At 28.2% G+C, this 14,436-nt stretch overlaps 2 protein-coding genes across 4 annotated transcripts; one reads left to right on the forward strand and one right to left on the reverse strand.

Annotated features, from left to right (window-relative positions):
* The first annotated feature begins 1,476 nt into the window (after positions 1-1,476).
* On the forward strand, positions 1,477-7,833 carry LOC130670992 (polyadenylate-binding protein-interacting protein 1). Of its 3 annotated transcripts, none has more exons than XM_057474647.1 (8): positions 1,477-1,848; positions 1,963-2,087; positions 2,683-2,895; positions 4,586-4,783; positions 5,519-5,634; positions 5,720-5,948; positions 6,027-6,379; positions 7,280-7,833. In XM_057474647.1, exons 1-8 carry the CDS (start codon positions 1,683-1,685, stop codon positions 7,395-7,397), a joined length of 1,518 nt encoding a protein of 505 aa, XP_057330630.1. In that variant the 5' UTR covers positions 1,477-1,682; the 3' UTR covers positions 7,398-7,833. The 3 variants fall into 3 exon arrangements, with proteins under 3 accessions (XP_057330630.1, XP_057330629.1, XP_057330631.1); XM_057474646.1 differs by having other exon boundaries at positions 1,480-1,848; positions 2,680-2,895; positions 7,280-7,831; XM_057474648.1 differs by having other exon boundaries at positions 1,752-1,848; positions 1,929-2,087; positions 2,680-2,895; positions 7,280-7,831.
* Positions 7,834-9,826: 1,993 nt separating this feature from the next.
* Positions 9,827-10,791, reverse strand: LOC130672192 (speckle-type POZ protein-like). Its single transcript, XM_057476593.1, has 2 exons — positions 10,191-10,791; positions 9,827-10,087 (listed from the first exon to the last, which is right to left on the reverse strand). The coding sequence occupies exons 1-2, from the start codon at positions 10,756-10,758 to the stop codon at positions 10,053-10,055; spliced, it is 603 nt and encodes a 200-aa protein (XP_057332576.1). The 5' UTR covers positions 10,759-10,791; the 3' UTR covers positions 9,827-10,052.
* Between the last annotated feature and the right edge of the window lie 3,645 nt (positions 10,792-14,436).

The raw sequence follows: 14,436 nt of genomic DNA on the forward strand, positions 1-14,436 counted from the left end.
TGAATTTATAAAATATATAAAATACATTAATAAATTTATTCAATGTTTTTTAAATTTAATTGTTCATCGAATTTATTGCACAACTCAATTGCGAAGCTAACGCTTACTACTAATGTGAATGTAGCAGACATCAGACAAATTTAAAATTGTAAATAAATAGACGAAATAATTAAAGAAATAATATTTATAAAAAAAGCACTTATTAATTTCAAAATTTTTTGAACGCGCATTTTTCTGCAACTTAATTATTTACTTTATTTATTAATGAATAAAATGAACACAATTTTTAATCACTTTTTTGTAAAATAATGATTGAAAAAAAACATTCGTCAGTTTGTACGGATGTTGGTGAACAGAATAACTTAAAAAATTGACAACCGATTGATCTATTTTATTCTTTATTTCTCCAGAATTTAAAAATTAAAGAACCCTTTTGAAAATTATCATCCTAATCCTTTTGGTTTATTTATAATTAATAAAAATTTGAAGTTGGCACATCATGAAAAAATTTAGCTTCCATTTTTTTATCATTATTTTTATTATTCAATTTTGATTTTAATTTTCTATGAGTTTGAATGTAACAGACATCAGACAAATTTAAAATTATTAATATATAGAGTAAATAATTAATTTAATTTAATTAAAAAAAAAATGTGCAAAAAATGATAAGTACATTTTTTATAAATCTTATTTTTTAAATTATTTACTCTATTTATTTATAATTTTAAATTTGTCTGGTGTCTGCTACATTCACACTTGTTTAATTTTTTTTTTAGTCAAATTCAAGTATAAATTTAATTTTTCAATTTTCAAACCAAATCAAATTCATCAAAACCAGATCGAATTCAAAGGTCGGCGACACACGAAGAATCTCAGGAGACAGTAGGAAAAGAGAGCGACATCTATGACAAAAAGGCGGGATATTTTAAAAACAATGAAAATAAAACTAAAAAATTCAAATTAATAATTTAAAAGTTGAATAAAAATTTATAATTAAAAAAACAATAAATTAATATTATAAAATAAAAATAATGATTAAAAATAAAATTAGCGATTGAGGTATGCACTTTTAGATTTTCCAACATTTTTTTTTTTTAACTAGTAACGAAATTTATTTTATATATCACTAAAAAATACTCCAGATACTTAAAATAACATCACTACTCTAATAAAACTTCAAAACACATTAAATTTATTCGATTTTACCATCAATTTTATTTTCCAACCGGTGTCACTATAGTTATCTACGTAATTTGTCATGATTATAAAAGTATTTAAGGAAGAGGGGAGAATTATTCAGAACGTTCTGGATATACCTAAAAACAGTTTAAAATTAAATATTTTTGAATTAAAAACAAAATTAAAATTTTCTGCTCTAGGTGATCGTATGCAAAATTACATTTTTTTTTTCCTTTCAAAAATATTCAGTAAATCAAATTAAAAATTTTATTTCAGAAAATTAAAATCCAGGGGTTTGTTATCAACGACACGATACTGAACCGACATAACGGATTACGGACAGAGAACCGGGAATGTATTTTTGTCGGCATTTGTGCTTAGACATTAAGTAATTTTGATTACACATAAATTATCATCATATAGAAGACAAAGTACAAGAAAAAAAAAATTAAACTGAATAAAACACACACATATTTATTTAAAACCATATAAAAAATATAAAAATGGATCGTGTCGGTGGGGATGGTAATAGTGGTGGCGGTAGTAGTGGCGGTGGTAGTGGTGGTGATCATCGAAGTGCAGGCCGTGGAAGAGGACGCGGTATTTGGGGACCTCATCCTCCGCCCCAGCCCCTCCGCCGACCACACGGTATTGTCGCTCAACAAACAAGTATGTACATAACTCATTTTTTTATAAAACCTTTTTTTTTCATTTCTTTTCTTTTTTTTTATTTTTATTGTTCGTGTCAGCTGTTGTAAACTTTCGCATTTTGTTTTATTAAAGCGTCTGTACAACAAATTAACGAGATGTTCAACAACGTGTCGATGAATGACGTCGTCAAAAATTCGGACTTATCTGCTGATGCCGCTGAATTCGTACCCAGAAGTTTAATGACTTCACAGGGAAATGTGAGTAATTTTATTATCTTATTTAAATTTAAATACTCAATTTATTGTTGTCGTGGTAATTCCAACAAAGATCGTATGTTGAACACGTGGAAAAAAAAATCAAAACTCTTTTTTTAAATATTTTGTTATTTAAAAAGTTAATTGTCATTATAAACATTTAAAATAATTAAGTAAAAAAAATAAATAACTTCTGAGTCAAAGTCATTTAAATAAAAATATTGAATACAAATCTTATAACCTTTAATTATGGACAGTATATTTATATAATGTGAATTTAAACTTACTGTATTAGTTTATCTGCTCCAAAAAGTATATATACAAGATGGTTTTATAGATATTAATATAATCTTAAGTATTTTCTCAAGTATATTTATTAGTAACATTAAAATAATCATTTTTATAAATTATCTGTGGATGGTATGGAGATGTATACAAAAATAGTAGTCGGATTTCGTTATAAGACTCATTCGTCTTTTTTATAAACTAGGTATCACGATAGTTTGAGAGAGAAACTAAGTCTTATAACGAGGTCACTGTAGTGAAAAAATTTGAATAATTTTTTAAATGTTACATTTTATAATAAATTTTTTAGCAGCAAAACCAACCATGGCATCGACCATCAGTCCAAGACCGTTTGACTGCAGCGAGAAACCCACATGGACATCACGAATCACAGAATCATCAGTATGGTAATCAGCAACAGTATCCGTACCATACTCAACAAATGCAGTACCAACAATACGCTGATTCTCATTCGCAAGGATATTCGCAGTATGATGGTGGCTTCAACAACTATGACAGAAATCATGTAAATATTTTCACGATTTTTGTCAATTTAAAAAATTTATTTTCCCGGTAAAAAAAAATTATATGTAATTAGAATTACATATAATTACTTATATAGGCAGAGAAATTTTTAGTAAAAATTACCCAAAAAGATAATGATATTCAGATCTCAGCAAATAAATAACAATGAATGTTTAGGTTGCTTAAGATCATTGATTTATTTGATGTTTAAATTATATCAAAATCCGCAACGTTTCGTTGACAATCTCAACTTCATCAGGCGTCTATAAATGAATAACGAACTATCATTTATATGTCACATATATAGATATAAATATATAATACAAATCTACAAATTCTTAGATACATCAAAATTCTAATAAAATTAATTAAGCGCAATTTTATTTGAACTGATGTTTACATAAATTCGTTAAAAGGTATTAATTGATCTAATTGTTGTTAATTAATTTTATTAGAATTTTGATGTATCTGAGAATTTATAGATTTGAATATATATTTATATCTGTATATGTGACATGTAAATGATGGTTTGTTATTAATTTATGGACGCCTGATGAAGTTGAGATTGTCAACGAAACGTTGCGGATTTTGATATAATTTAAACATCAAATAAATCACTGATCTTAAATAACCTGAGCATTCATTGTTATTACCCAAAAAGTTTGATACTGTGAGGACATGTGGTAAATATCTAAATCTTTCCCATATACATAAAATATACTACTCGATAGCATATAAATTAAGTGCAATTTCTACTATCAACATAAAAATTTAGCTACTGACTTGATGTACTTACAGTACCAAATTTGATGGGTAATTTTTACTCAAAAAGTCTGCGTGTATTTACATTTTACACAGTTTTCAGGATTAAAGAGACACTTTGTCTTTTAAAACGCATGGATTTTATAGCAAATTTTTAAATTCAGGCTTTTAAATTTAATGCACTTCTTGTGATAAATCATATAATTACATTAGCTGTTACCCGCCGCTTCGCCGGGCATTTCGTAATGTTGGATGACTTCTTATTTTTTTTTATTATTGATATTGATATCTTAACATTCACCGTTCAAGCATTCGTAAATATACTCATTCTCTTGCACTTTTCTATGTAAAAAAAAGTTGTGACTGGTGAAACCACAGGGTACAGATAATTTTAAATACTCTGGCTAGCCCTAGAACAGCCGAATTATAAAAAAAGACCACTACTGATTCGGAAGTAAATTTTCAATGAAAAATTTTTAATTGTATCATTAATTTTTTTGTATCTTAACTAACATTCAATTCAAATTTCAAGACTAGGCCTTTTGATTAAAGACGTCAAGATTTTAATTACTTACGCACCTTCACATCCTCACGTGTTAATTTAAAAAAAAAATTTACACCTTTTATTTTCCGGTATCCGAGGTAATTTTCATTTAGAAGAAATTTTTATTTCTTACGCCCCCGCACAACCCCACCAGTCAATAGACTCCTTGTCTTTTAGAATGTATTATAATTGTATATATGTCACCAAGATAATTGTATGCAATTACATACAATTATATATAATTATATATGAAAAACTATTATATATACTTATATATAATTAGATATGAATCGCATATTATATATAATTTTTTTTTTACCCAGAAATTATCATGCCAATATTAATTAATCAATTATAAATCGTTAATATTTTAATGCTGTTACAGGATAATCATAATATGGGTAATAACCGAGCTGAGAATAGTTTACCAAATGTCTTGAGTCAGCTCAATACTGCAATGCAAACATTAACCAGAAATCCAGATCAATTTGAGAATCTAGTCGTTCCACTTGTTTCTAGCATCACTCCTCATCTTAAAACTCAAGTTAACACCCAAGCGATTGTGTCAGCTATTATTTTAAAAGTAATTATTTACAATATTTATTTATAATATTAGACTGTGCTAAATAAAATCGATATTTTTTTTTCGGTCCCACACAAAAATTACGCTGTATGTAACATAAAAAAATTAGGTACCAAGTTGGGTCTATCAACTCAATTTAAATAACATGGGAAACATTTTTTTTTTAATTCAAAATTTTGTAACTCGTTAACCGATCAATGAATTGAAACGAACATTAGATTTTTTTTTGCAGAGAATTGCTCTGAAAAAAAAGTCTATTATGATTTTTTGATAAATCTAACAGAAGTTATTTAAGCTTTCATTTAAATTTATGATAATTTTCTCTTTTTGTTTTTACTTTTTAAGCCAAACTATAGTTTTTTTGTTTGTTACCAAAATAAGTTTTTTAATGATTTTTAAATCCCACATTTAAAAGTTACAAGTTTTACAAATTAATCATTTGGGAAGAAAACCGAAATTTTTATAAAAAAAAGTAATTTTTGAAAAAATTATAAGAGATCTTTTGTATAGTATTCAATTTTCTACAAAAAAATCTAATGGTTGTTTCAATTCCTTGATCCGCTGAGTTATAAAATTTCAAATTTAAAAAAAAATTTCCCATGTTATTTAAATCGGAAATTTTATTTAAGTGAGCGTGTTTTTTAATTGAGTTGGAGAAGAAAATATTGATTTTATTTGGTACAGTCTAATATACGTATTCTTTTTATCGAAGTATTTAATTAATTATTTATACAGTGTATTAGTGATTCCAACTTCCGGTACAGTGGAGCTAGACTCTGCTCTCATCTCGATGCCGTGGATACTCCCGCAGATGATTCCCCGTCAATTTTCCGATCTGCATTATTTGAACGGTACGTTACCAGATTTAAAAAACTAGATTTATTCTCACTTTTTAATCTCAAAATTCAAATTTAAAAAAATAATAAATAATTACAGCTGTCGTGAAGAAGCAGACACTTTATCTGAATCATGGCCTGCGTTGACTGCGCACTCACCTGAAGATGAGAAAAAATGCCACGGACTTATGCTTAGCTTGGCGGAATTGGTTGCTCAAATGGATCCTCACCCTGCTTCTATTTTGGGCAAACTCTTGATTGAAGTTATTTCAACTGCTTTAAAAAATCCTGGGCCTAATTCAGCAAAATTCATCTGTCAGTCGTTGAAGGTAAATTATTATTTCATAGAAAATGAAAATGTATAGTAAAAACTGACTCTTTTTACGAATAAACAATTTAATTTACAGTTAGCCGGTCAATATTTGGAAAGAGACAGTACTGCAAATCGACAAGAGATTGAACGTGTTATGAAAGAACTTTCTGAACTTGTACTTGACGGACGAGTAGACGTACACATAGGACGTATGGTAAATAGTGTAAAAGAATTACGAAGTGGTAATTGGGGACGTACGGTATCTTCCCATGGTCCTGTACCCTCTGAAATAAATCAAACAACACAACAGCAATTACAAGAACAGCTCCAATATCAACAACTCAACGAACCTGTACTTTATGGTCCAGATGGTAATGTTTTGTCAGCAGAAGAACGTCGATTTTGTCAGGACCTTGCAAATATGGATGATGGAATTGAAGAACCTTGGTAAGTTTTTTTTATAATTTATTTTTAAACAGCTTACCTGTTATTTTAACATGGTGGCCATATTCTGGAAAACTTGGTAGTGTCAGGGAATTATAAATATACTGGAATGATCAGGGAAAAATCAGGGAATTTCGTCACAAAGCTGAAAAATTTTTACTTTCTTTTTTTTTTGACTGAAAAAATTCGATAAATTTTTTATTCTGTCAAAACTGTTCAAAAAGTGGCGCGGCGCGAATGCGATTTTATTACCATTTAAAAAAAAAATTAGTAGAAATTGATTCCAATAGCGAAAAAATGAAGCAGTTAGAATTAAAAAAGCTGATAGAAAAAAAAGTCTCAGTAGAAACCAATCGTCAGGATCTTCAAGTTATTAACATGCATATTGACAAGTTAAAAAACCAAAAACATTTAAAGTATACACAAGTATTGAACTAATAAGTTTCACTATATTTATTATTCGCGTACTTGATTAATATTTTATTAATATTATATAAAACGTTCTTATTTATGAAATTTATTCTAGCGAAAATGAAAAATTTATTTATATTTTATTGTAGAGTAAGTTATATAAAATCATAGATTTAAAATAAAAAATATAAAATTATTCATTTAATACATAAAAAAAATCTATGAACATTGACAAATAATAATATAAAGTTTCATTTAACGACAATGATTGATTATTTATTGAACTGACTTATACCATTTTATTTTGAATTAAATAAATATTTCTAATGACTTAATATTCCTACATATGGTCAGGAATTTTTTAATTATTTGACTGGAATACCTGGAAAAGTCAGGGAATTTCAGTTTCAAAAATCTGTGGTCACCAAGTTTAATGTGCATTACTCAATCTAATTGTTTGAAAAATAAATATTTTTTTGTTTAAATTTTCAGGCAACGAGGAGGAGGTCATGAAGCTGATCCAGCAGAAGAAGATGAAGATGATATTATAGCCGCTGCTTATGAAGAATTCCTCAAGTTGACACCCAATAACGGAGTCAAAAAAGGATAATAAATAAACATATATATATACATATACATATATATATATATAAAAAATGCAACTCTTCCAGGCAGAGATTGATTTTTTTTTCACTAATATTAAAAATTCTCAAACGACCTGGTTATGCTAATTATTTATTTCTTCTTATCAGATATAAATAATCTTTTTATAGAATATAAATATGTATGTAAATGTTCTATCTATGTATATTTATAGGTAAACTATGGTCGATATATTGCACTTAGTCGATTATCTGATAAATACGTATTAATTAAATATTAAAAGTTAACTTCCGCACTTACCACAGCAAAATTTTTTTTTATTATGTGTATTGAAATGAAATAAATGATTTATCATTTTAAATTAAAAGTTTACATTTTTATGTTAAATTGTTATATTAGTATATTTTTTCTTTAGTTTCAGTTAAATAATCTCACATCAAATTAAACTGATTAAATATATTTATAATTTAATTTACTGTCAAACATATAAGATGTTAATTATTGAAAAAAATAATGAATTTATCATAATAAAAAATATTTGTGAAAAAAAACTTAAAATATCTTGTAGAAAATCGTGTATAAAACCGGCTTCAATTTTTTATATTACCATCAAGTTTAAAGATCTAGTACCCGATCAGGGAACTAGAGCCCGATCACTCCATGTATTTGTATTGATATATTTAGTAAATATAGGGAAGCGTGGGGTTGCCCCGGTCACCTAAGAAATAAACCTTCAGAATTTTTCGAATTATCCCTATTAGATCATAAAACGGACGTTATCTTATTCTATGTAATATAGAGAACCAAAGACACATAATTAAAAATGCTAGTATAAAAGTAAATAGAAATATTTGATGAATTAAAAAAATTGTAAGTTTGACATCCGGGTCACTGTTAATTTCAAATCAAAAATTAAGAATCTAAAGTCGTATTGCTGGAATTTCATCAAATTAAAATTTTATTTAGTCAACTGAAACTTAAGAAGTAAAGAAAAAAATGTAAAATTAATAATTAACAACATTTAACTTTTTTTTCCGTTTTCCGAACTCGCTTACGAGGCATCTATAATTTATTTATTTGTTCACCAATATTGTAACATAAATGTTACGATGTTGTAGAAGAAAATGCCCGTGATGAACAAAAAAATTTTTAGCTCAAATTTTAAAAAAGCTTACTTTAATTGATTAATTGCTTATTAAATAAGTTATTGGTAAATATTTTTATTAAACAAACACACGAATTGTCAGACGAAAAAACAAGTTAATGAATTGACCGTTGTGACCCCATAACTTTGATCGGTACGACCCCAACTAATTTTTGAGAAAATGAATTGAAATAAAAAAAAAGGATTGAAAATTATACTTTTATAAAAATTAAAATGGATTAAGAAATGTCTGTAGATTATATACATATCAATTATAAGATCTTTTCTTCTTGTAAAATATATAAAAAAACCTTATGATAATGTCCTTATATGATAGACTTTTCAAAATTTGGGTGAGCGGGACGACCAGTAATCGGGTACGGCAGGTATACGACCTAGCCATAAACGACCGTACCAAAAATAAAACCCTACCCAATTGAAGTCAGCCACATCATACCTACCTAGAAAATTCCCGCTCCAATAAAATATTCTACCATCTCAAAATCTCTACCAATAAAAAAATCTACCATGATATAATCACTACCAGAAAAAAACTCTACCAAGTTGCATTTATGAATAAACTCTACCGTTTGAAAATCACTACCATCAACTTTAAAACGTATATTTACAGACAATAAATTTATTTTTAATTAATTGGGAATCATTTAGGAAGATTTAGGAATATAATTTTATAATTCAGCACTAATTAATTAAAGGGTAATTATTCAATATTGTTTGAGCGTTTAGTGCACATGTTAGAAAATATAATTAACACGACTTTTTCGTTAGTTAATAGGAAACTCTTTGGGAAGAAAGTTATGAATTGTTTTGGTTTTAAAATCCGAAATGCTAATTATTCATTGATTAATTAGTCCTAAATAATAAAGTCATGTTCCTAAATCTTCCCAAATGATTCCCAATTAATTAAAAATAAATTTAATGTCTGTAAAATATACATTCTAAAGTTGATGGTAGGGATTTTAAACGGTAAAGTTTATTCATAAATGCAACTTGGTAGAGTTTTTTTCTGGTAGTGATTATATCATGGTAGATTTTTTCATTGGTGGAGATTTTGGGATAGTAGAATATTTTATTGGAGCGGGAATTTTCTAGGTAGGTATGATGTGGCTGACTTCAATTGGGTAGGGTTTTATTTTTGGTACGGTCGTTTATGGCTAGGTCGTATACCTGTCATCAGGTACTAGTTCCCTGATTGGGTACTGAATTTTTTTTATCTTAGTTCAAAAAAATCTTTATTTTAATTAATGAAAAAGTGTACACTGTATAAAAATTTCGGTGTGAACGCGAATTGAATCTGGAGTGAATGCGGAGCGGATGTCCGTGTATTTAATTAATTTCCGTGGAGTAAAATTCCCTCCAAAGGGAAGATTATTTTATTTTAATACTATGCGTCTGTAATTTTACGGCGTCGTATGTATACGTCTCCATATATTTACGGCGCTGTATGAATACGGGCCCGCCATATTTAAAAGTTTTAAAATCGTCTGCATACGGCATCTAGTTTGCTAGCATCTCCATTCTTTCTAGGATACCTAAAAAAAAAAAAACAAAAAGTGATTTAATTATTGAAATTAAAAATTTCGAATATTTAAAAAAATATAAATTTCAGTATAATTAAATAAAAAAAAATCATACCACTTCTATAAAAATTTTCATACACCGCTATGCCACCAGTGGTTGCTTTTATGCCAAGAACGTTTCGCATTAAATTAATGGCACCACAATTAACAGCCAATGATTTAACTTGTTCAGAATTTTCCTCGGTATAATAGTAGTTGATGATGGAATCTTCACACAAATTTTTCAGTCCTGTTAATTTATAGTTCGAAGCAGCTTCTAGCAAATTTTCTGCATGATCATCCAAGTCCTCAACTTTCCCAGTGTAGATATATTCTAAAACTCTTTTAAATATCTCTGGCTTGATGTCCGTAAGAGCTACTTGGTTATCATTGCCATCAGACATTTGTTGATGATGATCAACCATTTCATATAATTTAGAACACCGTGCTTTTAGTACTTTTTTATATACTGGAAATTTAATATCCTGCACACAAATCATAACATCACCATCATCTTGAAATTTATATAGCTCCAAGAAATCATCTGATAAATTGGGATCTAGTTTATAGGTACAATCTATACACTCGAAAGGAAATATAGGATCATCATCCAAGTAAGTTATGAGTTCGATGCCCAGTGTCATGATATCGTTTGGCAATAATTTATCGATTGTGTTTGGTAAATCGGAGCCATAGAAATTGCTTGAATTCATTTCAGGTCCATATAAATCTGTAGAGTCAAATTTCCGGTTTTTTCGTCCAAGAAAAAACTTATTTTTGTCGGCGTCGACCAGGTAGAAGTTACAGGTTACATGATTCTTAGGTTCCAATTCTTTAACAGCGTCGAACAATATCAAGAATCCACCTCTCAATTCATTATTGAAAAATTTCAATGTGACGTACCAGTCAACGGCATGACCTTGAACTTCTGTAGAAAAGTTGTAAGTCTTCTGAACAGGAAAATTTGGAAATTTGAACTCGTCCGGATCTACTTTTGAGAATATTTCACTTATATTTTTAAGTTCCCATGTGTGATATTCTTTATGAACGTTTTGTTCTATCTTTTTTAGTGGCATTTTTAAACTCGACACAACTCAAACCAACACAACTTTTTCTTAATTATTTTTTTTAAAAAAACACGTGGTAGAAAAGCTAGATATTTAGTTTTACTAGGTATCAACGATAAGATGGCAGTAACAAGAAGAACTGTGAGTGCTATTACTTTTGATGCAAGTGTGCGTTTTGTGCAACTTCCGTTAGGCACAAATTTTGGCACCCGAATGTACACGATGCCGTAAAGTTATGGAGCCGTATCGTCAAGTTATTCTTCCTATAGCCAATAAAATTTTAACTGTTGCAATCTTAACTGTATAACTTCCGTTTTCTACAGTTTTTATCCTTTACATATTTTACATTACATAGTCTTTAGGGGCAGGTATACGACCTAGCCAAAAGCGACCCTACCAAAAATAAAACCCTATCCAATTGAAGTCAGTCCCATCATACCTACCTAGAAAATTCCCGCTCCAATGAAATATTCTACTATCCCAAAATCTCCACCAATGAAAAAATCTACCATCATGATATAATCACTGCTAGAAAAAAAACACTACCAAGTTGCATTTACGAATAAACTTTACCGTTTAAAATCCCTACCATCAACTTTAGAATGTATATTTTACAGACATTAAATTTATTTTTAATTAATTGGGAATCATTTGGGAAGATTTAGAAATATGACTATTATTTAGGACTAATTAATTAATTAATGAATAATAAGCATTTGGGATTTTAAAACCAAAACAATTCATAACTTTCTTCCCAAATAGTTTCCTATTAACTAACGAAAAAGTCGTGTTAATTATATTTTCTAACATGTGCACTAAACGCTCAAACAATATTGAATAATTACCCTTTAATTACTTAGTGCTGAATTATAAAATTATATTCCTAAATCTTCCTAAAAGATTCCCAATTAATTAAAAATAAATTTAATGTCTGTAAAATATACATTCTAAAGTTGATGGTAGGGATTTTAAACGGTAAAGTTTATTCATAAATGCAACTTGGTAGTTTTTTTTTGGTAGTGATTATATCATGGTAGATTTTTTCATTGGTAGAGGTTTTGAGATGGTAGAATATTTTAGTGGAACGGGAATTTTCTAGGTAGGTATGATGCGGCTGACTTCAATTGGATAGGGTTTTATTTTTGGTACGGTCGCTTATGGCTAGGTCGTATACCTGCCGTCTTTAGGTTACGTTGCAAGCAATTTAAAGTCCTTAATAAATATATTTTCTACATATTTCTAACAAACTACTCTAAACTTTTTCGGACTATGTTTCCCGGCTATCTTTTTCCTTTTCCTATTCCATATCTCATTATTAGCCATCTGTTCCTATTTATGTTTCCATATTTTTTGCAATCAGGGGGAGTTTTTAGTGGGCAGGATTGTACACTTTTTATTTTTTTATTGAAAGTAATTTTTTTTTTTTTTTTTTTTTTTGTAAACGTTTAATTAACAAAATAGTTTTCATGTCAGTTAAAAATTTTAAATTTGACGCTCTTTTATATTTAAGTCAAAAGAAAAGTAGATGTCACTATTGTACATGCTTCTCGCACGTACTCGTTAAATAGGTAGTTTGAATATATAACATTTAGAAATCTCTAAGCTCGTCCCTGCCCTGTGGAAAAGGTCTTATAAAATCTCATAAAAAAAATTGGCTATGAGAAAACGATCAGTATTTGTCCACGAAAAATCTCAAAAATTCTGATACAATTATTTTCTCATGGATGGTGCATCAAAAAAATTTTTTTCTTAAAATTTTCATATAAATTATCAGAATCTATAAGAAACAGAAGCTGTAATATTGTGATTATAAGTATTTATAAGTTTTCGAAAAATGTAAAGTTTACAATTGAGTAGATTTTGGAAATGAATAAGATTGTATGAGACGATTTCTGAAGTAATCGTACAATTGTAATCTTAAGATTTGAATCTGATTAATCAATGTGAGTACATTAATTTTCCATATAGTAACGAAAAAATTTATGAGATTCATTAAGTTATAGTTTCTGTAGTATTGATTAAGGTTTATATGCTAAATTATTGAATTTTTTAACATGAATTGAAAAAATTTTTATTATGTATACTCAAGAATATTTGTATGAGTATTTACGCAAAAAACCCTTCGCAATCTATTTACGAGAAATCTATGAAATTGAGTCAGTTTCAAGTCAAGACCTATCTAATGATACCAATTCCAATAACATTAACTAATTCCATCATATCGATGTGGCGGAACAAAATTTTCCTTATTCTCTCAATAATATAGAATAGACAATATTTTAATATATTACAGGCAACAAAATTTAGTTAAAAACTAGCCATACATGTTTTTATTAAAAAGAATTAATAATATGTTTTGGCCATTTGGTCTCCTTGATTGGAGCAGCTTTGGGCCAATACTGATTTCTTGTTAGGTTTATAATTATGTTCTTCTTTGAGTTTATTAATTTTAATTGTTGTAGTAAAATACACATTGTTTATTTTTTTTTTAATAAATAAGTGGAAAAGACGATCCCCTTAAAAAACCATTTTAACTTTCTAGTTTCTTTTTTTGTTTTCCTTAATATATTAATGATAATAATAGTCTATGTACACTAGTGTTATGCACTCGACCACAAGTACTGGTTTCTTATAGAAATTATTTGAATTAAAATTTTTCAAGTGTTCAAAACTGGTCCTAAAGTGGCCAAAAACAGTACTCATCTATTCTATAGTGCCTTTAATTTTTTGAGTGCGAGAACGAAAATGGGCGAGCAGTTTTCAAGTTATCCAAAAAATAAAATTATTGAAAATATTTTCTTCACGTTTTTGTTAATTAATTTGCAAATTGCTGAATCTATTTGTCACACGATTGATTAAAACTAATTGGACACAAATCGATTAAAATGAATGGCATTCAATACTCATAAGCCTTAAGGCTGGGCCGTACTAAACAAATTTTTGAATTTTACTTTTCTTTTAATTTATTAATCAATTGTTACTACAGAAATTTTTATAGCTTCCGAAAAAATGTGTAAGACAAACTTTCGGAAGGTTTTCATCACTAGAGTGACGTAATTATTCTAAATGTAATTAGAAAAGTAAAATTCGGTTAGTACTGCCCACCCTCAAGAATTGCGATTACTCACTTGGGCATCTCAGCGTGCTTCCATTATCCCTATAATTAATTGTTTACTTTTACGCGTTAATTTTTTATTGTTAATTAGATTGTTACCTTATTTTGTTACGTTATTATTACTATTATTTTCCTATTTC

Source organism: Microplitis mediator, chromosome 7 (genome assembly GCF_029852145.1).
Source record: "Microplitis mediator isolate UGA2020A chromosome 7, iyMicMedi2.1, whole genome shotgun sequence".
Classification (NCBI taxonomy): Eukaryota; Metazoa; Arthropoda; class Insecta; order Hymenoptera; family Braconidae; genus Microplitis; species Microplitis mediator.

Excerpts from the sequence above, each read along its gene's own strand:
- LOC130670992 (XM_057474646.1), top strand. The coding sequence starts at position 1,683 with ATGGATCGTGTCGGTGGGGATGGTAATAGTGGTGGCGGTAGTAGTGGC. Across the intron at positions 4,784-5,518 it reads TGTCAGCTATTATTTTAAAA|TGTATTAGTGATTCCAACTT; the intron begins GTAATTATTTAC and ends TTATTTATACAG. Across the intron at positions 5,635-5,719 it reads CGATCTGCATTATTTGAACG|CTGTCGTGAAGAAGCAGACA; the intron begins GTACGTTACCAG and ends AAATAATTACAG.
- LOC130672192 (XM_057476593.1), bottom strand. The coding sequence starts at position 10,758 with ATGACACTGGGCATCGAACTCATAACTTACTTGGATGATGATCCTATA. Across the intron at positions 10,088-10,190 it reads TGAAAATTTTTATAGAAGTG|GTATCCTAGAAAGAATGGAG; the intron begins GTATGATTTTTT and ends TTTTTTTTTTAG.